This window comes from Haliotis rufescens, unplaced genomic scaffold, assembly GCF_023055435.1.
Source record: "Haliotis rufescens isolate VD_foot unplaced genomic scaffold, xgHalRufe1.0.p SCAF_144, whole genome shotgun sequence".
Classification (NCBI taxonomy): Eukaryota; Metazoa; Mollusca; class Gastropoda; order Lepetellida; family Haliotidae; genus Haliotis; species Haliotis rufescens.
Genome location: NW_025963829.1, coordinates 144914 through 172207, shown reverse-complemented (window position 1 = coordinate 172207; position 27294 = coordinate 144914). Strand labels below are relative to the sequence as shown.

Sequence of the window (27294 nt, the reverse complement as noted above, 5' to 3'; positions counted from 1 at the left end):
TTCTGCTATCTCAACTTCGAAAACGTTGACATCCACTGCCTCTACATCGGCTGAGGCAATGTTGACAGCTACAGCGGTGACCTGTGAAGATCCGGGGTAGTATAGGTCTTCAGCAACCCATGCTTGCTGTAAAAGGCGACTATGCTTGTCGTAAGGGGCGGCTAACGGGATCGAGTTGTCAGGATATCAATCACTGGATCGTCTGGTCCAGACTCGATTATTTTCAGACCGCCGTCATATAGCTGGAATATTGCTGAGTGCGGCGTAAAACAACAAACCAACCAACCAACCTACAGCGGTTCTGGATGAAACGTCAACTCTCGCAGTAACTGAAACAACTACAGCCGAGAGTGCAGCAAAAAAATCCATGAAACTCGTATTACCAGATGGGGCAACTTTGTCGTTGTCTTTCTGAAATAAATTTAATTTCTAATGTGTCTCCGTTTCATTTACCTCAGAGGACAGACATCATGGTAGTTTTATAGTGTTAACACAAATACAGGACGGTTCGTGTATTTGGGATTTAGCGCCTTTATTACAAACAGAATTTCAGTTATATCACGGCGGCATGTTCATTGCAGAAGAAAAGCCTGCCAAACTATTGTGGTTATGTGTTGCAGTGAAACGTGCGAACGTCGACTGGCATATGCAAACCAATGGTGAGCGTAGTTCCTTAACTAATTGGGAGGGTGCGTTTCTACGTTTTGTCTATCAAAGTTCACAAACACGGTTCGACTGACATGATCGGGTAATGGAGTTTAAACTATTGGAGGGTGCACATTAGTTGATAACTACTGGAGGGTGAACATTAGTTGTTAACTATTGGAGGGTTTATCTGCAATACACCGACTACTGGAGGATTACAGCATGAATGCGCACGACCCAATTCACACGAACATTCATGTGACTTTGTTTTAAATTGACAATATATAAACTTCTGATTTGAATTTTATTACTGACTTGCCAAGTTTCATATTTGTCAAACGTTTCCTGTCAATATCTGTTGCCCGCGTTACACATGAACACTGAATCTATGTTTTTTTCTGTTGTTCAACAACTGAATGTGTGACATTTTTAAGTGTTCAAAAATTGACCCACAAATTGTTTTCTTGCACGTTGCACGTCCATCCCATTAGAAAATGACGCTTTGATGCGTGGCATGTGTCGAACAGGAAGCAAAAGCACTTTGTGAAAATAAAACCCATTGATTTCACAGTCACGGAGGAACAGGTTTTTGGTGTGAAAGTTTTAAATGGTGAATTCTCAATTAGTTGGTGCCCATATGCGACATGTTTTGATGACACTATTTGTCTATATAAGGCGGCCAAGATATGCATAAACTATCACTGCAAGAAGATAAAACTACGATATAAGTATTATTTTTCGCCATATACATGTACGAGTAAGTGCTATCACAAATATTTGACCACTTTCTAAATGGCATTATGTGTTCATAGATATATAAGTAACAGGGTTTAATTTAAGTTTGTGGGAAATGTTAGGATTCGAGTTGTTACATCAGATCATTTCCTTCAAACAGATTGGGCTGTACTCTTCTGTACTGTAAGCTCAATCTACGTTTCGACCGATTTAGTTGTTTTTTGTCGAATGACACATATTGCTGTCATTAAAACTTGGTTGCTAATGCAAACGTTGCCGTCTGAGGTATATATCTGTGAGTGTATAGTGAGTGAGGTATAGTGAGTGAGTGAGTGTGGTTTCACACTTCTTTTAGCAATATTGAAGTACTATCACTGCGGGGGACACCAGAAATGGGCTTCACACATTGTGCCCATGTGGACAGTCGAACCCGGGTCGAACACTTTAAACACTAGGCTACCACCGCCCCTGTCGTATAAGGGTGGCCCAGTCGTCTAAGGCGCCGCGATTCGCTGTGCAAAGTTGCGTCCCTTAGGCATGCCAGAAACCTATGGTTGTGGGTTCGAATCCCGGTTCGCCCCGATTATGTTTCTAGGTTTGTCAGCACCATACCCGTGCTCGTTGGTTTCACCGAAGTGGTAAACTTCTGAGACCTGCATCACTTCGGGCTTTCCTCCCACATTAAGCTGCCACGCCGTGATATGACTGGAATACTGTTAAAATGGGCGTTAAACCCAACTCACTCACTCACTCACTCACTTTAAATAGTGTTTAAATCTCAATAATAAATAGATCATATATGCAAGCTGTGTGTGCTTTAAAGAGAATGGAGAATCAAACTTAATAGATGTATTTACTTTTATTTACTTCTTATGTTCCTGATCAACCGAGATACAAATATGGTCGATTATAGTTTAACTATCAATTTCCAATTCACGTCCAAAACAAACAGACAATAAATGCTTTGATGAAGTAGCTTATATTTCTTGGCTGTTGAAAACAACACTCCACATATATAAGCTATGTAAATTATTGCTATGAAAGTAATAGAGTGAAGTTGATGCGCAGAAAACAGTTTTACAAATTGAGACACATGAGTCGTTGCAGAGACGCCCCAGCAGCTGAAGTTTACATTTATCTGTATAGCCAACCGTGCTCCAATGTCCTAGATTAGCAATAGTGGCATCAGTGGGGGAACGTTTGTCAAAACCTTGTACAATCCTTGCAAAGTAACGCTGGGTGCTTTCAGCTAGTTTAACATCTTTACCATGCAGAGGAGCTAGTAATTCACATAAAAACTTGTTCTTAAGATCATTCTTTTCCATATCTCAATACTTGCTTACTGATGTAAGTCACTACTATTTAGACCAACAGAGAGGAGAGAATTAATAGTACGCCTTGCTTTTGTGCAGCTCTCTTCAATATATAATTTGAAAGAAAGATTACTTTGTAGAACAACACCCGCATATTTTACATTATCAAACATAGGTATGTCATTGTCCCCAAGGTGATAACACAAAAATTGCTTCTTTTTATGAAACACAACAATTTTACTTTTCGATGCATTATAAGTTAATCGCCATTTGGATGCGTAATTAACAACTGTATCTAAGGCTGTTTGCAGACCTTTAGGGCTGTAACTGATGAGAGTAGTATCATCAGCAAGTACCACGCATGGTAAACTAACATTATATATACATATTCCTGTATCTAACTGCCGAAGCTCAGTTATGAGGTCATTTATGTACACAAGAAAAAGCCAAGCTGAGATAACTCTACCCTGACCTATACCTTGTCTAACAGCAAATGCATCACATTGTTCGCCCTTATACTGAACACACGCATACATGGAAGTATAACAGTGATGTAACAGAGATCACATTTTACCTCTAATACCAAGATGATAGAGTTTTACAAAGAGACCCGAGTGCCATATTCGATCAAAAGCTTTCTCGTTTTCTAGAAATGCTGTGTAGATACATGATCCCCTGTTAACATAACTTTGTACACATTCGATGAGGGTAAAGAGCGACATAACATCACCGTGCGCCTTCCTAAAGCCAAACTGCAACATATCGGAAAAATTACAGGCATTTCGGGATGTCAACGTTTCTAATCGTTCTAGTAGAATTTTCTCAAAAAGCTTACAAAGGCAAGTTGTTAGCGTAATCTATAATTGACAGGGTTTGATTTATCTTTTTAACCCTTATAAATAGGTATAATTACCCCATGTCTATAGGCTGCAGGTGTGTACTGTAGTTTAAGAAGAGCATTAAATAATTGTGCTAACTTCCCTACCAGCAGATCACCACCAAACATCACATGTTCATTATTAATATTTTCAGGGCCAGGTGATTTGTTCCTCCTAAATGTCTGTACATATCTAGTCACTTCCTGAACCGATATTTCAGCTTATAGTACATTATCAACACATGAGTTAGATTCATTACTGGAGGCTAATTTCTCAATTTCATAGTCAATACCATCTTTAAAGTCTTGATCAAAATGGTCGGAGTAATATGGTTTTGCTAGATCCGCATAGTACCTACCACAAAGCTGACATATGTCATGATCAGTGGGGGTTGTTACATTACGGTCATCATACGTAAGTTTTTCAACTCCGATCTTCTGCTTACGTAGTTTTCTCACTGATTTATAAAACGTATTCACATCAGTATCGCAAGTTTTTTCTAATTCCAAACAAAATTTTCCTGAATAGGCCTGCTTTGACTGTCTGTGGCGACGTCGGAATTCTCGCTTAGCTTGCTTGTATGATGTATAAGAATGGAAACTATCCCCCTTGGTTCATCCTCGGATAACCATCTCCGCCTTGTAACTCGCATGTTATAATGGTCTTGGTGTAGCCCATCCTGTTTCCAGTAAGGCTTCAGATGAGCCTTGAAACTACCTACTGGTAAAGACTATCGATAAACAAGTCTCTGCATTGTTTAGCAGTGTATCAAGACAGGCCTTGTGCGAAGAGATCTCAATATTGGAAGCTTTGTCCCATTTAACAAAATATGCTTCTTTAACCTTTTGCTTTACATTATCATTTACATCTACTTGTATGGTAGCTACACATGGGAAGTGATCGCATACATCATAACTAGTGAATAGCACTTCACTTGAGCTAACGTTACTCTGCAAATGGGAAGGAATCAGGATATAATCACAGATTTCCTATGTGTAAAAATAATGGCTTATATAAGAATATACCAAATCAAAATCACAAAGGCAAAGTTGGGAAGCTGTTTTGGCTACCGCCAGTTTCGAAACTAGTATCAACTCCAGCCAATATTCCACATCTTTTGAGGTACAATCGAGCATGCTCTGTCCACAAACATTTCAAAGAGCGTCAGAAGTTGTGATCAAGGTTACAACATCCAATTCAAGGCCCCAGAAAAGCTTTCAAACCGTTTTATGGTAGACACAATTCTATAGTTGACGCATCATTACAAAAAATATGTCCTATGCAACTCCTTATGTTCACTTGTACCTTATGTTACTGTGTTTTGTCAGGTGAATTATTGACATGTCTTTGCATGTGTTTGTGGGGTGTGGCAAGGGGCAGGTTACGCTCAGTTTTTCGCGAGCACCTGGTATCGTCACTATGTGATAGCGATTCATAAACACATGTTCATGATCTCATTGTTCGGAATCGTACAATCGACTCTGCTTTTTGCCGAGATTTCTTGTTGATCATGTTTGATGGCAGGTGAGTCATCTTCATAATGATCAAAAGGGTACAGTTTGTACATTGATACTTCCTATTCTCTTTCATAAGTGCGACGTCATGAAACTGTTCCTCCTCTTCGTTCTTGTGTGTCTGGCGGCACCCTCTGTTGGGTGGAGATTCCGCTGGAAATGGGTGGCTGCAGCAGCAGCCGGTGCGTTGCTTGGGAAAAGAGGTACACTGTCTTTGAATCGTCAGATTGGTAGGATGTACCATTATGAGTGAGGGTGTTGGCGACCAACGCTGAAACGGAAGGAATAATTAAAAGGATGGAAGTCATAAGAGATAAACCCCGTGGGTTACAATTGGCCTTCAGGAACCCGTGCTTGTCGCCAGAGACGACTGACGGTATCAGAAAACAAACAAACAAACAAATTCTTTGATTAAACACATGAAAATGGTTATGAAACTGACAGACTTGGGGCCTATCATTACAGGACCAAAAACTAGGTATCGAAACGTTGCAGCAATGCATTGATTGGTGCATTTGTTGCCGGACCTCTGGGTAAAACAATTGAAATGTCCCCGAAAGGCTTAACTCTGCATTACTATGTCCATATTACATTTTAAAACCTTATTACAAAGAAAACACAATAGAAATCAAATATGGACTAACTAACTGTTTGATTTTTTTTAAAACAAAACAAACAAGTCTCTAGGAATTTGATTTAATTTAATTTAAGGTAACGACTTCTGATATTTTAAATTAAAGAAATATTACACTGACATATAACCTTAACTTTACATATCATTGTAAAGAAACTGAGCAAAGAAGCTTTAATCAAAGTTGTGTTGAACGTGAATAAGGATATATTGACAGACATTAATATAAAAAAATTACCGTTAGGAAGAATCTTTTAAGTCACACAGATTTCCTTTTATTAAGAAAGAACTAACATATATGAACTTTATGACAAGCATGCAATTCCAACAATGAATATGAAATTGTCACTGAGCATTATGCGTAACATTTAGCGTGTTAGAATCTTAAAAAGCAGTAACAAACACGGTTTATAACCATTATACAGATATTGAGGCCTTCGACCTCAACAAGGACGGGTATGTTGATCAGGCAGAAGCCGAGAAACAACTGAGCACCAGAGATGCTGAAAGCCTCATGAAGATGGCTGATAAAGAAGTAGATGGTAAGTTGTTAATACTAGTAAGTATATATTGGATTCAAACAGTTTAGAGGCTTTTAGGTTTTAGAGCAAAGAAAATGGATAAGTTGACAGGCGTGTTTGACTTGTCTTTGCGCGTGTTTGTGAAGGGTACCATAGGTGGGTGAGGATATGCTTATCTTTTCGCGAACCCCAGATATAATCACTATTTGATAGTTGTCCAAAAAAACAGATGATCATGAAATAGTCGTAAACGTACAATCGACTGTGCTGAGGCGGACATTACATATTATTTTGTAAATGTTTTTTGTTGCTTTTATTTACATCATATATATGTCTAACTTGTTGTTATGAAAAGACAACATTAATATTCTAAACTTTTAAAGACTGTCATAATTCTCAATGGATCAAGACATCGAAAGCTTATGGAGCATGAACATATAATCTTAAAAAAACAGAAACGCATAGCCAGATTTGTGTGAGGTAGGAAAATACGTTTATACGAGGAGCCGTAGAAGGTATTGAGCCAAACTGTTGTGGGACGTAGCCGTCTATCATCCCACAGGTGCTCTATTGGGTTCAAATCCGGGGATCTGGAGGGCCAGGGGAGAACATCAACGTTGTTGTTGTGTAGACAGGCTCTTGTGATCCCTGTTGTATGCGGTCGAGCGGTGTCCTGCTGGAATACACCGTTGCCGTTGGCTGCAATTGGGAGGACGTATGGTAGGAAAATTTCGTTGATGTATCGTGGAGCCGTAGGATGTGGACCAAACCTGTCCTTCCATGATGAGAGATGGCCCCCCACATCATAACGCTACCCCCACCAAACCTGTCCACTTCCTGTACGCAGTTCCGGCACAACGTTCTCCCCGACGTCTGTAGACCCGTGCTCTTCCATCCCTTCGACGGAGGAGAAATCTTGATTCTCTGCTGAACCAGACATCTCTCCATCACAGTTGATACCCATACCCTTGCTCGTAGACCTGCTGCTCTTAAACGGTTTCGTATGGTCTGGTCGGAGATTCTGCGCAGTCCAGGTATTTGGGATGCGGTTGAGGTTGCCGTGGTCGTCCTTTCACGTAGGATGACGGATGAAGCGATCTTGGGCGAGGGTGGTTACGCTTGGTCGTCCCGACCTTGGCCGATCACGTGTTGACCCATGCAGTTTAAACTGATCCAATAGCCTTGTGATGGTGCTGGCGCTACTTTGAAAACCCTGGCTACAGCTGATCAGCCCGCAAACGGCCTATGACGTTGTTTCTTTGCACTTCTGTTAATCTTGGCATGTTGTTGAACTGTCACTATTCGATTGACGCAGATACCAGGCAATAAAAAAAACCTGCACTTCAGTACCGTTCATAGTGCTGCTGCACGTGCAGTACGTGCAGCTCCGTGGCCCTTTTGTTAATGCACTGGGTGCGTTTTTCCGAATCGTACGTGTTTCCCGACTAATGGTTTGCATGTCCTTGTTGTGATCATTTTGATGCGGGAAATTTGTCACTGAATCTATCACACATTAAAACTCTTTATTTTGCACCTCTTGGTCCGCTAATTTTGCTTTTATGGCCAAAAATATCCGTATTGCGTTTGTTTTTTTAAGAATATAATTGAAAATTAGGAGATCAATAAAAGAGTATACATTGTGGGTTTGGGATTCAATTGTCATCGTTCTGACCGAGTACAGGTACGTCAAATCAGACAATAACATGTTGCTGATCAGAAAATCTTAGCTTTATGTCATACTGTTTGCAATATATTGCATGTGTACTTTGTTTCAGGGAGGTCGGCTGTATCTGTGAAGGAATTTGCACGCTATCTCCAAGATGTCCAGCAGGATCCTGTTAATTAGGGAACTGTACCTGGTACCTGGATGGATTCCATGCGTATCTATAAAACGAATTCTGATCGACCGGTTTGAATCTCATTGTGATAATTAATTGGTCATCAGTATACGTGGTCTTTAGTACGGCAATAAACATTTATTGTTTGAAAGATGCAGTTCTCTGTTCTCTGTTCTCAATTGCAACCTCAGCGTTGTACGCACATTAGTCTTGAAACACCCACATCACCTCTGTGAATTTGAGGTGAGGTGAGGTGAAATGGAGTTTAACGTCGCGTCCAGGTGTGTGTGTGTGTATGTGTGTGTGTGCGTATGTCTGTGTGTGTGTGTATGTCTGTGTGTGTGTATGTCTGTGGGTGTCTGTGTGTATGTGTGTGTATGACTGTGTGTGTGTATGTTTGTGCGCGCGTGCACGTGTGTGCCTCTGCGTATGTGTACATGTGTGCGTATGTATGTGTACCTGTGTGCATGTGTGTGCGTATGTACATATAAATGTATGTGAATGTCTCTATGTGTGTATGTGTGTGCGTATGTATGTGAGGTGTGTGTAAGTGTATGTGTGTGCGTATGTGTGTGCATGTGTGTGTATGTACATGTAACTGTATGTGTATGTTTCTATGTGTGTATGCGTGTGCGTATGTATGTGAGGTGTGTGTAACTGTATGTGTGTGCGTATGTGTGTGCATGTGTGTGTGTATGTACATGTAACTGTATGTGTATCTAGCAATGAACACCACAGAAAAAAAAACAAGCCGTGCATTGTGACTTATTTACTGTTATTGACATGTTTTCAGGTAAAGTACAGAAGCAGGTGCCAAACGTGTATCAAGCGAACTGATATGTAGATAAACACATGTATACATAGCGTATAGGGTGTTTGTAGCGGAGCCAGGTGGAATATATCTGCAGGTTCATCCTAAAAACCATCACCAAGGGATTCCTCAATTTGCAATTGGTCAGTGTCTCGGTTGCTGTAAGAGAATGGTGCGATCTCTTGCCCTGCATCTGTAAATGATCGAACTACTGTTAGAAATTGTCATATTAACATTTAGAATTCTAATGATCTTAAAGTATTTTCTGGAAGCTATTCAATCAGTTCTACTGGTAAACTGCTCTGATACCGCAACATACGATCAGGGTGAATATCGACCGTTAGGATAGCTTCGATAACATATAAAGTTGATACCGGACGTGCCAGTGTGTGTATCAAGTGTTTTGTTAAGCGCAATACTATCTGCAGTTAACGTAACTCTGAATTGAAATCATAACATGTTTATCTCTTATATGACAGGGGCCTAGTGTTCAAAGTGTTCGACCCGGGTTCGACTCTCCACATGGGTACAATATGCGAATCCCGTTTCTGGTGTCCCCCGCCGTGATAGTGCTGCAATATTGCCAAAAGAGGCGTGAAATCACACTCACTCACTCACTCACTCACTCACTCACTCACTCACTCACTCACTCACTCACTCACTCACTCACTCACTCACGCACGCACGCACTCACTCACTCACTCACTCACTCACATATTACCACAATTAATTTACAAACGTTTTTAAAACACAACTTAATGTTTATTAACTTACGTAAAAAAAAAAGAACACGTCCGGAACACTGGCTAAAGTTACATACAGTGAAAACTCGTTTGTTCGAATCACGCTACTATGGACAGGCGCTCGTAACGGGAGTGTCTTATAATCCGAGAAACGTTGATCCGGACCCATGATCCTTTACTCCTAAAAGCTGTTATTCTTGACGATTTCACATACAGGAAACGGTACCGTCCGGATAAACGAGTTTTTTAACGCAATTACAAGCAGTGTCAAACGCTACTCACTCACTCATAATACAAGAACTCAAGAAGAGATCAAGTTGCCCGATAACTTGCTAACGAGGCAATCAATAATTATATAAGTTGTCGTATGTACTCGTAATGTTAAGTGATAGTTAAGCTACTTTTTCGCTGATAAGAGATTACAGCATAAAGAAGCATCAACTCCCAACAATGGCCTAAATTGCATATTTCTTCTGTTTTATTATAACTGCTATATATTATCATATGTCATATAATATTTTATCAATGTTATTTCTGAATTCTCAAACTAATTTCACGCCTACCATTGTCTGTGCCGGTTGCTATTTGGAAAATGGAAGGAAACAGAAAGTCCGTGTGTGTTGAAGACCGACTCCGTGGTCTAGTGCTAGAGCGTCCGCCCGGAGAACGGAAGGTCGGGTGTTCGATCCCCGGCCTCGTCATACGCCATACGATGGTACTTGTTGTTACCCTGCCTGGCACAGTGAGGTTCCACGCGCTCGGCATTAAGGGGCTTAAACAAGGACTGATAGGCTCGGAGTCAGTATACTGTGTCTGAGTGGGTATTCATGTTAAACTGCGGCATGGAATCTCAGAGGGCTTGCACTATATAATCGACACCAGTCCTGACTAGTACAAGCGGACACACACACACACACACACACACACACACACACACACACACACACACACACACACACACACACACACACACACACACACACACACACACACACACACACACACACACACACACACACACACACATGCATGCATTAAGTGCATTAATCTTAAGTGCGACGTTAAACCCCATTTCACTTCACTTGTTTGCTAAAAGATACAGGGAAAATTCTTATTTCATGGCAAGTCAATGTAGATGTAACAACACTTAAAGTAGCATCAGTTAATGCTAATTTAATTACCACTCTGTGCAACCCTTTGCAATGACATTAACTTATGAAACAATTTGAGGTTTAATAAAGCAGTAGGCTTTAACGTACACATTGGTCAATGAACATTTGATACAATCGGGTCCTGTATTTGAAGACATGCATTTGTTAAGGGATAATTTGGAATCGGACGACAATGAATACTTTCAATGCTAAGAGGCGATGAGTACCTTTTTTCCCAATAATTCCTGCTGCAATCACAGATTTAACATAGCTACGCCACTGGTGGCGCCGCATGCTACCAACATCTGCAGCAATCAGACACAGCAGCAGGAGGGTGACCAACAGTAGCTTCATGTTCGGCAACTGTGAAACCAATACATGTATTAAAACACCAACAATCAATGCTTCTATTGGTATTCATGGATTATCCAATGATTTTCCATAGTTTAATGAAGCTGCTCCCAGCCAGATCGTGTGTATAAATGACACATCAAATAATGCCATCTGTAAGGCCAGTATGTTAACTGAGGAAGGAATCTGCCAAAACCATAAATCAGTACTGTCAAGTTTTTACTTGACGCCAAAGCACCATAAAAATCCGCACAGAGAGAGATACATGGGTCCAGCAAATCCCTGTCTCAAAAACAAACCATAATCCTTAATACAACCAAGGAAGGACCTTCTTTATATTCACAGAAAGTATTTGACAATCTCAGAAAAGAACCAATTTCCATTCTGTCAAAACATTTGATTTTTCAACTTAGTACACCACTATCCCACATGACAAACTTAAGGAAAACTTCATTATTGATCCATGGGGCTTTTGTTACAAAACGTGGTGATCACAGATACAGTTACGTATCTATATTCAGAGGTTGAAGACAATTTGTGAAAAATGAAAGTTCACTGAGAAAACGATGCGTGAAATGCTGGACTTCCTCACTGATAAGATCTGTGTGTAAAATGTGGGGTAAGACATCCAGGCAAAATGTAGACATCCTCATTGGTACCAAGAGTGCTCTCCTTCGTGCGGATCTGTTTCTTTATGCATATGAATCGGAATTTCTTCTCGGATTGGCAAAGTCAAAACAAGATAATTTGGCCAAGACGTTTAACTTAAACTTCAGGTATATCGATGATCTGATGTCGTTCAATAACAATCAAATAGCTAATTCCCTTTCACTGATTTACCCACCTGAACTAGAAAAAAGAGACCAGTGAGGCCGCCGCATCTGTTTCATGTTTAGATCTATGCATTAGGATTCAGAGTGGCAAAACACTCTCTACAAGACTGTATGACAAGAGGTGTGACTTCAGCTGTCCAACAGTCAACTTTCGCTTCACGACGAGCAATATTCCAGAAGCTCCAGCATTTGGTGTTTACATTTCACAAGTTTTGAGATACAATCGAACATGCTCTTTCTACGAAGATTTCAAAGAGCGTCGTAAACTCTTGCTCAGAAGTTTGATCAAGGTTACAACATTCAAGGCCTCAGTAAAGCTTTAAAAAAGTTCGGCGGTTGACATGTGGAGGACATTTCCAAATTTGAAGCATCAGTGACAAAGGTGATGTCCGATGCAAGTCCCTATTTTGACTTGTACCATATGTTTTTTTCAGGTGACCAATTGACTTGCCTTTGCATGTATTTGTGACGGGTACCACCGGGTTGGGGGGGGGGGGGGGGGGGTCAGGATACCTTCACCTTTCGCGAACACTTGGTTTTATTACACATGCTCATGATAAAGTCGGAATCGTACAAACGACAATGTATATTTCTTATGATTATGAAAATGGTTTTGTTGCTTTATTCCCTTGAGCTACAATACGACTGTATGGCTTGAATACTGCCGACTGAGTCAGCTATATTAAAGCCACATACAGAGTAACATAAATATCAGGATATAGAAGACAGTCATCAGTATGATATGGATGACACGACCTATGCAGTCATCTGAGCGGGATAGATGCTATGACCGTGGGAGTCATTACCACAGTATAGATGATAAGTCATGACAACCCTCAGTCCATAACTAATAAGTGTAGTGACAGTCATCACAACGATCGATAAGATACAGTTGTGACAAGCATCCTTTACATGCAGGAACAACCTGCGGGATTCAAGTTCAGAAAAGATCCCCAGTACATCAGGTGAGGTGAAATTGGGTTTAACGTCGCGTCCAAGATTATTGTACTTATATAGCGACGTGCATGCACGTGTGTGTGTGCTGCTTGTACTAGTATTGTACTTTTATAGAGCAAGCCCACAGAGATACCATGCCGCGGTTTAACACGAATACCCCAATCAGACACAGTATACTGACTCCGATCCGACCAGTCCTTGTTTTAGCCCCTTAATGCCGAGCGAATGTACTTTGAATACGCACGATAGTCATGTCGTTACGCTGAATCTATCCCAGATGCTTAAACGAATGAACTATTTGTCAGTTTACCTTTCCTGGAGATCTGTAGGTGAACCGAAGCAGGTGAACGTATAGAACTATCTGTATTCTCCCATGCCTGTGTAAGTATATCATGGTGGGTGTGGAGAGGTGATTTACTGCTCTGTGAACTCTTACCTTTGGGTCCCAATGCGTAGCGACCCTAACATTCTCTTTAATATTTGTCACAGATGTGCGACAGACGGGACCATGTACAGCAGTTCGGGACAATATCACAGCAAGCGAGATGACCACCATTTGTCAACTCCACAGGTGACAGCTCTAAATAGAAGAACCATGCATCATTTCCCATATAGCAAAATCAGAGGGGGAAATGTGATACTCAACACAGTTTCAGATTGTAGCTGTCATGCGATCGAAAAAGTATTGAACTCTATCATCGATAAAATATCACCATAACATGATGTCTAGCCATCACTCCTCCTAACCTAACATTTCAAACATTAAAATCTAAAACATATAATTATGAGTGAGTATTGTTTACGCCGCTTTTAGCAATATTCCGGCAATATCACGGCGCAAAGGCTCCTTATGCATGCAACTTATACACATGTATGTGTATCGACCAGTTCAAGGCAACATATACACCTGTACGTGTATCCACCAATCAGAGTCAACTTATACAAGTGCATGTGTATCGACTAGTTAGAGTCAGCTTATATACCTGTATGTGCATCGACCAGTTCAAGTTAACTTTTACACCTTTACTTGTGTCGACTAAAATATGGGTAAACACTTCGTGAATGGATCACTGAAAATCAGTAATGACACCGGGTGTTCGCATATCCTGGCTGCAAAGAATACAAGAATACATTCATAAACATATGTGAGGGGCTAGCATGTGAACAGTCATCGTCAATACTTCAACATGGCGGAACGTAGTGTATGCAAGTTTCTTTGAAGGGCACGTGGAGTGTTGATGTTGATGATACCCCGGAAAGGCCCGGGGCATCTATAATGGTGGTGCTGATGCAGGAGTCCAGATGGATGTTGAGTGCATCAAAGCAAAAAAAGTGTAGGTTTCCGTTTTCCTGAAACCTTCCAGATACCTTCAGCAACCTTCAATTATATTGGTAATTTTCAGATATTTTTTTATGTGTTTCACACTTAATTGAACAAATTGCACACACACACACACACACACACACACACACACACACACACACACACACACACACACACACACACACACACACACACACACACACACACACACACAAATTTTGACTTCTTTTAAAGGTATTCGGAAGGTTTCCAGAAAACGGAACCCTACACTTTTTTGCTGTGTATGTCGGAAACCCATTCTCGAATTTGGACCTGTTTGAACATGTGTCACCATGCGTCAATGCTCGATGATTTATGTTCAGGATCAATAAGTTACAGACCAACATGCTGTAACTGTGACACTGAGGGCTCTCCAGTGGCGGATCGAGGCGATTGCGATTTTATGACTGATTCACCAGATTCCCATCACCACACGAAATATACCATAGCGCATAGATGTCCTTTCTCCGTCAAACTAAATTGAGTAGAGTGTCTGTCAAAAGCCAGAGAATAATTAATCTCGATTATCCGCCGAAAAATTTATTCCATTGGGCGTAAAAGGCAAAATAAATTTTGAAATTATATGAATGGATCACTGAAAGTCCTTGATGACACCAGGTGTTCAAGAAAATGGTAAGCATGTCCTGTTCCACCGGAAAATATGTCTCCAAACGTTAACACATTTTACGTTTTAATAAAAAAATTATACACGTAACATCAACTAGTGTGACGGAGACATGGAGAAAGATTTCAGGATTCCCGCGAAGCCGAACATGACAGCTATGATTTAGGATGGGATCTGTGGAGCTGGAAGAACCTATCTCCATGTCCTACATCGAGGAACGATGGTGTGTGTGTGTAGGGATGGCATCCTGGATGTGTACTTGAGACGAATACGCACATGCCAGGGTCAATGTACCCGGGGCCAACTGGGAGCAGGAGACCATCACGACGCCCTGTCCTTCCGGCAACTCGACAGGAAGTCGGCAATTCTCTTAACTGAACAGTGGACACATACACTTCGCAACCATCCAGACACTCATTGGGAGCATGACGCAACCATCCAGACACTCATTGGGAGCATGACGCAACCATCCAGACACTCATTGGGAGCATGACGCAACCATCCAGACACTCATTGGGAGCATGACGCAACCATCCAGACACTCATTGGGAGCATGACGCACCATCCAGACACTCATTGGGAGCATGACGCACCATCCAGACACTCATTGGGAGCATGACGCAACCATCCAGACACTCATTGGGAGCATGACGCAACCATCCAGACACTCATTGGGAGCATGACGCAACCATCTAGACACTCATTGGGAGCATGACGCACCACCCAGACACTCATTGGGAGCATGACGCAACCATCCAGACACTCATTGGGAGCATGACGCACCATCCAGACACTCATTGCGAGCATGACGCAACCATCCAGACACTCATTGGGAGCATGACGCACCACCCAGACACTCATTGGGAGCATGACGCACCATCCAGACACTCATTGGGAGTATGACGCACCATCCAGACACTCATTGGGAGCATGACGCAACCATCCAGACACTCATTGGGAGCATGACGCAACCATCCAGACACTCATTGGGAGCATGACGCAACATCCAGACACTCATTGGTAGCATGACGCACAACCCAGACACTCATTGGGTGCATGACGCACGACCCAGACACTCATTGGGTGCATGACGCACAATCCAGACACTCATTGGGAGCATGACGCAACCATCCAGAAACTCATTGGGAGCATGACGCAACCATCCAGACACTCATTGGGAGCATGACGCAACCATCCAGACGCTCATTGGGAGAATGACGCAACCATCCAGACACTCATTTGGAGCATGACGCATCCATCTAGACACTCATTGGGAGCATGACGCAACCATCCAGAAACTCATTGGGAGCATGACGCAACCATCCAGACACTCATTGGGAGCATGACGCAACCATCCAGACACTCATTGGGAGCATGACGCACCATCTAGACACTCATTGGGAGCATGACGCAACCATCCAGAAACTCATTGGGAGCATGACGCAACCATCCAGACACTCATTGGGAGCATGACGCAACCATCCAGACACTCATTGCGAGCATGACGCAACCATCCAGACACTCATTGGGAGCATGACGCAACCATCCAGACACTCAATGGGAGCATGACGCACCATCTAGACACTCATTGGGAGCATGACGCAACCATCCAGACACTCATTGGGAGCATGACGCAACCATCTAGACACTCATTGGGAGCATGACGCACCATCCAGACGCTCATTGGGAGCATGACGCACCATCCAGACGCTCATTGGGAGCATGACGCAACCATCCAGACACTCATTGGGAGCATGACGCACCATCGAGACGCTCATTGGGAGCATGACGCACCATCCAGACACTCATTGGGAGCATGACGCAACCATCCAGACACTCATTGGGAGCATGACGCAACCATCCAGACACTCATTGGGAGCATGACGCATCCATCAAGACTCTCATTGGGAGCATGACGCAACCATCCAGACACTTATTGGGAGCATGACGCAACCATCCAGACACTCATTGGGAGCATGACGCATCCATCCAGACACTCATGGGGAGCATGACGCAACCATCCAGAAACTCATTGGGAGCATGACGCAACCATCAAGACACTCATTGGGAGCATGACGCACCATCGAGACGCTCATTGGGAGCATGACGCACCATCCAGACACTCATTTGGAGCATGACGCAACCATCCAGACACTCATTGGGAGCATGACGCAACCATCCAGACACTCATTGGGAGCATGACGCATCCATCCAGACTCTCATTGGGAGCATGACGCAACCATCCAGACACTTATTGGGAGCATGACGCAACCATCCAGACACTCATTGGGAGCATGACGCATCCATCCAGACACTCATGGGGAGCATGACGCAACCATCCAGAAACTCATTGGGAGCATGACGCAACCATCAAGACACTCATTGGGAGCATGACGCAACCATCCAGACACTCATTGGGAGCATGACGCAACCATCCAGACGCTCATTGGGAGCATGACGCAACCATCCAGACACTCAATGGGAGCATGACGCACCATCCAGACACTCATTGGGAGCATGACGCAACCATCCAGACACTCATTGGGAGCATGACGCACCATCCAGACACTCATTGGGAGCATGACGCAACCATCCAGACACTCATTGGGAGCATGACGCAACCATCCAGACACTCATTGGGAGCATGACGCATCCATCCACACACTCATTGGGAGCATGACGCAACCATCCAGACTCTCATTGGGAGCATGACGCAACCATCCAGACACTTATTGGGAGCATGAAGCACCATCCAGACACTCATTTGGAGCATGACGCATCCATCCAGAAACTCATTGGGAGCATGACGCAACCATGAAGACACTCATTGGGAGCATGACGCAACCATCCAGACACTCATTGGGAGCATGACGCAACCATTCAGACACTCATTTGGAGCATGACGCAACCATCCAGACACTCATTGGGAGCATGACGCATCAATCTAGACACTCATTGGGAGCATGACGCACCATCCAGACACTCATTGGTAGCATGACGCAACCATCCAGACACTAATTGGGAGCATGACGCATTACCCAGACACTCATTTGGGAGCATGACGCATACGCGCTACGGAGTGTCGGGGCTTTTTGACGTTTCAGTTTGGGCCAGATACTCTCATTTGACAGCTGAGCTGACTGAGTATTGGTCATATGTTGTTTGCTGCCAATGTGTGGACGGACTTTTCCGTCTTCACGCAATATTGTCCTTGGCCGTTAAAGGCGACTTTGCTTGTCGTAAGAGGCGACTAACTGGATCGGGTGGTCAGGCTCGCCGACTTGATTGGTGCATGTCATCGTATCTCTAATTGCTTGGATCGATGCTCATGATGTCCATCACTGAATTGTCTCGATTATTTACATCAATATTAAATAGCAACATGAAAGTCTGTTAAACTAAACGAATTGTGTTGATTAAAAAGAAGACAATACCGAATTATTTGCAGATTTTATTCATGCATGAAAAATACTTTACTCAGTGATCCGTAATTCGGTGAATAGGATTTTCGTACGTCTCTACTCTGAAACAAACATAAAGCTTTTTAACAGTCATCTTTCCAGGGTGTAGCAGTTAGTATGTTTAATACAGCCGCTAGCAATGGGAGGGGTCAACTTTGGCAGTCGTACTGGTTTCAAATTGGTATAAATCGCCTCCGTGGTCTGGTGGTAGAGCGTCCGCCCGGAGAGCGAATTCGAAGGTCCGGGGTTCGACCCCCGGCCGCGTCAAAGATGGTACTTGTTGTGACCCTGTCTGGCGCTCGGCATTAAGGAGCTAAACCTTATAGTCAGTATACTGTGTCTGAGTGGGGTATCCATGTTAAACTGCGGCATGGTATCTCAGTGAGCTGGCACTGAAATCGGCATCAGTCCGGACACACACACACACACACACACACACACACACACACACACACACACACACACACACACACACACACACACACACACACACACACGCACGCACGCACGCACGCACGCACGCACGCACGCACGCACGCACGCACGCACGCACGCACGCACACACACAAATTGTAATTTCCACAAAGTATAATCAAACATATCAATAACTCAAATGTCAGACTGACTGATCAATCAAACGCAAATTCGTTATATAGATACGCATGTCAAAGAACCACATCCATACCATGTACAGTACCCTACTTACGGGATCGTTCTAGATATCCTGAAGATAGCGTGTAAACTCATTCACAGATACAGCCGACTTGCCTGAAACAAAGATCACAAACATCATATTGCAAAAGGTAGGACATAAAGTTCATAATGTCAGCAACATGTTATTGTCTGATACATGTACAGTAAACTCCGGTTATAACGAACTCAAAGGGACCACTAATTTTAGTTCGTTATAATCGTAGTTCGTTACAGGCATATAAACAGCATATATACAGCAAACAAGAACAGTTCGTTTTATCTGTCAGTTCGTTTAAAGCATGTTCGTTATAAACGTAGTTTATTGTATTACCTGCTTTACTTTAAAACCGGTCATGATGGTGACAATAGAATCTAAAACCCACAATATATGTTCATGTTGATGTTCCATCGGCGTTTGATGTCTTGATTTATTGAGAATTATGATAGTCTTTAAAATTTAGAATATTAATTTTGCCTTTTCATAACAATAAGTTAGACTTATATGTATGATGTAAATATAAAAAAACAAAAAACATGTCCATTATCATATGAAACCTCTGCTCAAGCACAGTCCATTGTACGATTCCGACTATTTTATGATCATGTGTTTATGAATAACTATCAAAGAGTGTTCGCGCAAAGGTAAGCATAGCCTGACCCACCGATGGCACACGCCACAAACACATGCAAAGACAAGTCAAAACGCCACAAACACATGCAAAGACTAGTCAAACACGCCTGTCTACGTACCCTTCTATTTGCTTCTAACGAAGCCTCTAACCTGTGTGTTTTCAATATATTTTCACCACTTACCATCTACCTCTTCATTAGCCATCTTCATGAGGGTTTCAGCATCTCTGGTGCTCAGTTGTTTCTCGGCTTCTGACTGATCAACATACCCGTCCTTGTTGAGGTCGAAATTCTCAATGCCTGTATATTGGTCATAAACCATGTTTGTTACTGCTTTTTAAAATTCATAAATCATTTGTCTTAAGTTAAAATGAGTTGAATTATGAGTCATGATTCTTATAGACACACCTTTATGTATTTGCAAAAGAAAAACATGAGTTTTGAGCAAAGGAAAATATTCTCGCACATGCGTGAAATATTTTGATAACGCCAACAATTAGTTGAATTAAGTTAGACTTAAGTTTCTTGTAGACACACCTTTATGTATTTGCGAAAGGAAAACATGAGTTTTGAGGAAAGGAAAATATTCTCGCACATGAACCTGCACATGGGCGAAATATTTTAATAATGCCACAAATTAATTGAATTATGTTAAAATGAGTCGAATCATGAGTCATGATGATTTTAGACAAACCTTTATGTAGTTGCAAAAGAAAAACATGAGATTTTAGCAAAGAAAAATATTCTCGCCCATGGGCCACTCTTCACAGCATAAATATTGAGGTTTCGAAAAAAAGGTTTTTACATTTTTTCTTCCTTTTTATGTACCCATGAGAACATCACGTTCAATTTTGTACATACCTTTGGCAAATACTGACCACAGCATGAAGAGTTTCTGGACAAAATGGTCTCCAGAATTAAATGGGACGTGATATAGTAATAGTTTTAACCGCCCTTAACCTTAAAATTACGTGAAATCAAATTCCTAAAGATTTGTTTTGTTTTTTAAAAATCAAGCAGTAGTTAACCCATATTTGATTTGAAATGATTTTTCGTTGAGGTTGTAAAATGTAATATGGACATAGTAATACAGAGTTAAGCCTTTCGGAGACATTTCACTTGTACTTCTGAGAGGTCCGGCAACAAATGCACCAATCAATGCATTGCTGCAACCTTCCATACCTAGTTTTTGTTCCGTTTGTGATCAGGCCCTCGTCCGTCAGCATAATAACCATTCTTATGTTTCAAAGCAAAACGTCTGTTTGTTTGTTTTTAAATGATAATGTTACATCCTACCAATCCGATGTCTATTCAAAGACAGTGTACCTCTTTTCCCAATCCATGCAACAGCTGCTGCTGTAGCCACCCGTCCCCAGCGGACTCTCCACCCAACAGAGGGCGCCACCAGACACACAAGAACGAAGAGGAGTAACAGTTTCATGACGTCACACTTATGAAAAAAAATAGGAAGCATAAATGTACGTACTTATCTTTTGATAATTATTAAGATGACCCACCTGCCATCAAACACAGAATTCGAAACATTACAAAACTATAAGCAACAAAGCCCTCTCCATATTCGCAAGAAATCTCGGCAAAAAGCAGAGTCGATTGTACGATTCCGAACTATTAGATCATGAACATGTGTTTATGAATCGCTATCAAATAGTGACGATACCAGGTACTCGCGAAAAAGTGAGCGTAACCTGCCCTTGGCACCCGCCACAAACACATGCAAAGACATGTCAATTATTCTCGAGCCAAAAACACGGTAACATAAGGTACAAATGAACATAGGGAGTTGCATCGGACATATTTTTTTGTCCGACAGTAGAATTGTGTCTGCCATAAAACGGTTTGAAAGCTTTTCTGAGGCCATGAATGTTGTAACCTTGATCACATAACTTCTGAGCAAGAGTCGTATGACGTATGATAAATCGCAAAGAACAATAAAGAACGAAGCGTTGTTTATTTCACGATAAATCATTGTTCTATCATGACGTCATTTCTGAAGATTTGAACAAGCGCTGGCAACTTGATGACGTCGTTATGTTTAAGAGGGAAGTTTCTAGTGAGTTGTTCCCCTTAGATGAAGCTGGGCAAGGGAGATAAACGCAGTGGTTGAACGATCGCGTCCAAAAGTGGGAGAGATACGACAATCGGTATTAGGAGAAAAGGTACAGATAATCGACGTGAGAATATGAGGGAATATGAGTCGGATTCTATTCAGGGAGTCATCATTATTTAAATACGGGTAATTATTTTTAAAGCTTGTACGAGTGGAGACTACCTGGTGGACCAGATAGCGAAAACTTTCATCAATGACACAAAAACATAGGCAATCGTTGGGGTAGGGGTGGGGTGGGGGGTGGATTGGGTGGGGGTTAAAATGAAGTCAGGCAGCGTGACCTTTCACAAGTAGATAAATTTCAGCCTTGTCACGTAACCTTTGGCTTTTTCAAACGCATATCGAACTGTTAAAACGACATTTTATACATTAGCGAAATTCATTCAAATATTGCCCCCGTAAAAGCACACGGAGGATATGTGATTATATACGCAGTCTATCGTAATTCGTGATTATTTTTTTATCACAATTTTATTTTTAAAATTCTAAATGTTTTCTTTGAATATTTAATGTACATTAATGTTTACATTGGGGTGAAGATTGAAACTGTGTGCTTTATGAAAGCATTTAAACAGCTCCATCCTACCCTGGGCTTACAAAAATAATTATGCGCACAGTTAATCAGCCATATAGTCATATAGTCCATATCATCAGTATTAGACTTATCAATACATCGCGAGTACCTTTGCCTGTATAATCTCTAATTAATGGTACCTAAGGCCATTTTAGCTTATAAAAGTCTAAGGCTAAGTATTTGTTACACGGCAGCCATCATAATTGATATATCACTTGTATGATATTAAACAATATCTCCCAGAAAATATTGCGCCAATATATCACCAATTGGTCGATTGATATATGAGCACTAGCCTCAGATTTAAATGTTTAAATCTAACAGAAGTGGGTATATTTTACCAAGAATTTGGAATATTTGGAAAATATTCGATTCTGATTGGTCTTTGGTTTCAAATCTCTATAACCACTGCTGATCGAAACAGTTGGTTTAACAACCGCACCGCCGCGGAAGGTAATGTTTATAGAAAACGCTTTTTCACAACTTGGTCGATAGTCACATTAAACTAAAATATGTGTGGCAACAAATGTTGAAACAAACTCAATTGAGTTAGGGCATTTCAAAATTTGGTGATAACAGCGAGCTTAGAATCTGGCAGTATATTCGGCTATGACGTCATATCCTTTGGGCACAATCAGCGGTGTGCCGTCAAAATAGCACAACAACGTGTTTCAAAGCAACTCACAGGTTTGTGAAACTAGAGCAACGTTATGACAACATACAAACTACTTTGGACAAGTCCACAATTAATATATGGGGAACATTTTTTATTGTAGGCAAGTGCACTAAAATACAGCTTTACTGTAGACGATCGGCACAGTAGGCGCATAGAGATGGAACCGTTTCACCTCTAGACTGCCATAGAAAATGTGTAAGAAAGCGTCTACGTAAGCGAACACAGTTAGCACTCCTAAAACAGGAGGCAGGTCGTTCAAGGTTTAGTTCTACATCACACATAATTAGTTCCAAATTAGTTCTCAATTCTGTTTAACCTCGCATTCAAGAAGTGGTTTGTTTGAAAAGAAAATTGTTCCCTAAAAAATAAATAGTTCCCTAGACATGTTGTATGTCCAGAAAAATGTGTTGTGAAAAAAGCATATTGTACAGCTCACAGAAATTAATTCCGAGCGCCCAATCAGAATATTAGGTGATAGGTCCACAACTCACATAACACCTCTGGGAAAGTTTCAGTAGAATTAAAGGAGTGCATATTCATTTAAGCGGAAAAAAATCAATTGTCCCAGAACGTGCTTGGATAAAAAATATTTACGCTTCAAACTGTTGACAAAACAAACAAATTGTCTGATGCAAATATGACATTACTGCAAGAGGATTTTTTTTAATGGATAATCAGGTTCACAGTTTCAGTTGAAATAATATCTAGTCTGTAAACAATTTGACTTACATGCTAAATACAACAACTTGTCAAATATGTAGTCTTTCTCATCTCGTGTAGCGTATCTGTCAGTCACAGTTAACTGTCGCCTATAGATTGTGAACGCAGCAACGGAGAAGAAGGAAAATACTCACAGACTGGACTCTGGACTCTCCTGAACTGGGTTTTGAACAATGGTGACCAGTAGTTTCAAACTTACGTTTTTATAGACAGAAAGTGTTATCCAAACCTGGCTTTGATACACGCATGGTTTTGTCACCTTTCATTTCCTCTTCAGATATCCTGTGATTGTGAAATATCTAAGCAACATGAGCTTATGACATCTGTTTCTTTCAACATGTTGAATCAGATGGAACACGTGGATAACGGTTTTCTTCCCTGGTTATATGCGGTTTGGTTGTGGTGTTTGTAATGGTTCTGGGAAGGGTTGGATGGACATAAGGGAATACAAAGGCTCATTTGTTAAATTATATCTGAACCTTTGAGTTATTTTTCTCTTTGTTTGTTAATTTCAGTGAGTGAGTGAGTATGGTTTTACGCCGCTTTTAGCAATATTCCAGGAATATCCCGGCGGGGGACACCAGAAATGAACTTCACACATTGTACCCATGTCGGGAATCGAACCCGGGTCTTCGGCGTGACGAGCGAACGCTTTAACCACTCGGCTACCCGACCGCCTCTGTTAATTTCAGACAAAACAACTGGTACTGACGCCGAACTGACGTTAGTGATTGCTTTTTCGGGAATGTGTCTCTTGAACTTTTGGTTCTCTAATGGTTCTTGATGTTTACATACATTATAGTGACAGTTCTCTGTTGAAGGTTAACAAATTGAATATGTAGTATTTGGGTAATCCATAACGGCCGGTCGGAAATATTTCTTTTATACACTGAATAACAAAAGTTCCTGTGACATTGAATAAGATTTAATGCAAATTTATGTTTTTACCAAATCTGAAACAATTTCGGTTTGCAACAGATAAAAGACTCCCGTAAGTGTTCAAATGGTTTAATTTGCCATACTGACTTCAGAAAATACGTGATTTCATTTAAAGAAAAAAATGAACATGCCAATATGTCAATTTACAAATCAAAAGCGTGTGTGTCCACTTCTGGTTGCGATGCAAGCAACACATCTTAGTCTCATGGAATGGACCAGGCGTCGCACAAAGTCCTGTGGGAACACGTGGCTGACGTCGAAGGCGCCGATCCATCTCATCCCACATGTGCTCGATTGGTGAGAGATCAGGGGAGCGAGCTGGCCAGGGGCTGACATTCACGTTGTTTTGTTGGAGAGATTCATGTACAAGTCGAGCAATTAGAGGCCGGCGTTGTCATGTTGAAAGGTAATGCCTGGGCCATGACGACGCAAAAACGGTAGAACAACAGGACCGATGATCTCGTCGCAGTGGCGCTGTCCATTGATATTTCCCTCTATCACTATCAAACGGGTCCTCTGTCTAGCTGTAATCCCACCCCATACCATAACGCTGCCACCCCGAGCCGATCTTCTTCCATGACACAATGATTGACGTATCGTTCACCTCGACGTCGTCACACTCGAAACCGTCCATCGCTGTGGCTGAGGTGAAAACGAGACTCGTCAGTGAATAGAACTTGTCCCCACTGCATGGCCGTCCAGCGTAGACGCTGTCTGCACCACTGTAGACGTGCTTGACGGTGGTTTCCTGTCAAAATGGGACGTCTGGCGGTTCTTCTCGCGACAATACCTGCACATCTGAGGCGGTGACGTACGGTTTGTGAAGATATTCGTCGAAGGCCAAGGATGCTTCTTTCAGTAACTGTTGCTGGCTTGAATCGTTTTCGAAGGTGTCTTGTTCGAATCCAGTTGTCTTGCCGATTACACCAAATGGTGTTTCTGTTGACGTTAACTTGTCTTGCAACATCACGTTGACTCGATACGCTAATTTTCGGAAAGGCGTGGCATTTCGTAATGTTGAATAATTGCGTAATTTTTTTGTTTTTCTGAGTGGTTGTTGTCAGCACGATTCTAAACGGTGCATATGGAATCCCGTTAACGCACATGTTTTTTTACCCATTCTTGGGTAGTGAAATGTATGGGGCTTGCATAAAAGTCAACTTTTGCATGGGTTGAAAAAATATTTTATCACATTTATATTTAGATGAACTATGACAGTATTTACGTGGGTGTTTTTTCATTTGAATCATGAATCTTGAAATAAAAAGAAACATTTGAGTGAGCTGAACATTTCTTGATGATGAGTACTTACTTTGTCACCGGTTTGTAAAACCAGCTGTTCACTGTCCAGCGGTCGGACGTTCTCCTTCAGTTCTTGGACCATGTGTTCGTTAGGCTGGCGCTAGAGAATTTGTTGACTAAATTTTATTCTGTAACATTTTTATCTTATGTTGTTGGTATCATATCTGTTATTTCCTAGGTCTGTGAGTATTCACTTGTTGAAAGTGTTTTTGTAACTTTGATTTTCACGCTGTAGCGGAGTTATCTAGTATAATGTATTCATTTTTCCACCTTACTAATTGTACAAATCTGGCTATAAATGTTTATTATCTTTGGGTAGCTCATGTTCAGCCTTGTTTTATAACATTGGTTTAGTAGTTAGTTGCTATTACTGCTTTGTATACTTTAGAAAGGCACATTTCTGTTCAGTCACATGGTCAGACAGCTTTCACAATAGCTAGCGGTGATTGTCTTCTCCAAAGTCCTCGCTTCACATATAAATACTCATCTCTACCAAGGACAGTTATCACCAGGAACCGTTAGGCCTTGATGGGTCTTTCTGCTACTGGGTGAGTGGTCAAACGTTGTTTGGCCAGTAGGTACTTATTGGGCATATACTATGATCCTATACTGACTTATTTTCGAGTGGTTACTGCACTAAACGTATCGGGTAGGATATTATCTTTACGTAATATACCCCAATTTATCTAGAATGTGAATAACTAATTTTCTCAGGAATATCCAGCTTAAGTCAAGTGCCTTTTCATTGTTGGAAGTCATGAACTTCTGTAGGTCAAGTAACTCTGGAAGTCAAGTAGTCCCTTTTCAATCCAAGAGACTTTTAGGGACAGGTCCCCATCTAGCCAATCCTTGGTTATCACGCATTTATAGTGCAAAGATAATGAACTCCCAGGTGTTTATTGTTCACAGCCGGTTTAATCTGCTGTCTATGTATGTTGCTGATAGTCTTGTCAGAGTGTTGACTTAGTCATCTTAGGTAATAGCTGGTATACGGTTGCACTAAGGAGCTGGCATAATCGTTCCTTGTTTATGTATCTGTGACCTTTGCCTGTGACATTTGACGTCCAGCCTCTTTAGATTGTCTCTCGTTCATTATATATGGCTGAGTGAGTGAGTGAGTGAGTGAGTGAGTGAGTTGGGTTTAACGCCGCTTTTAACAGTATTCCAGTCATATCGCGGCGTGTCAGCTTAATGTGGGAGGAAAGCCGAAGTGATGCAGGTCTCAGACGTTTACCACTTCGGTGAAACCCACGAGCACGGGT

The 27294-nt window shown here is 41.6% G+C and overlaps 2 protein-coding genes and 1 long non-coding RNA gene across 4 annotated transcripts; 1 reads left to right on the top strand and 2 right to left on the bottom strand.

The window, feature by feature from the left end:
- The first annotated feature begins 1346 nt into the window (after positions 1-1346).
- On the top strand, positions 1347-8226 carry LOC124145175. The gene is made up of 4 exons (XM_046514862.2): positions 1347-1369; positions 5165-5288; positions 6142-6258; positions 8013-8226. The coding sequence occupies exons 2-4, from the start codon at positions 5174-5176 to the stop codon at positions 8081-8083; spliced, it is 303 nt and encodes a 100-aa protein (XP_046370818.2). The 5' UTR covers positions 1347-1369; positions 5165-5173; the 3' UTR covers positions 8084-8226.
- Positions 8227-8831: 605 nt separating this feature from the next.
- On the bottom strand, positions 8832-13667 carry LOC124145174. 2 transcript variants are annotated; one of them, XM_048395785.1, is made up of 3 exons: positions 13358-13667; positions 11008-11143; positions 8832-9079 (listed from the first exon to the last, which is right to left on the bottom strand). In XM_048395785.1, exons 1-3 carry the CDS (start codon positions 13475-13477, stop codon positions 8991-8993), a joined length of 345 nt encoding a protein of 114 aa, XP_048251742.1. In that variant the 5' UTR covers positions 13478-13667; the 3' UTR covers positions 8832-8990. The 2 variants fall into 2 exon arrangements, with proteins under 2 accessions (XP_048251742.1, XP_046370817.2); XM_046514861.2 differs by having other exon boundaries at positions 13232-13388.
- Positions 13668-18347: 4680 nt separating this feature from the next.
- Positions 18348-24008, bottom strand: LOC125379631. Its single transcript, XR_007220963.1, has 5 exons — positions 23926-24008; positions 21020-21143; positions 19877-19993; positions 19077-19138; positions 18348-18432 (listed from the first exon to the last, which is right to left on the bottom strand). It is a non-coding gene; the product is annotated as an uncharacterized LOC125379631 (long non-coding RNA).
- Positions 24009-27294: the final 3286 nt, after the last annotated feature.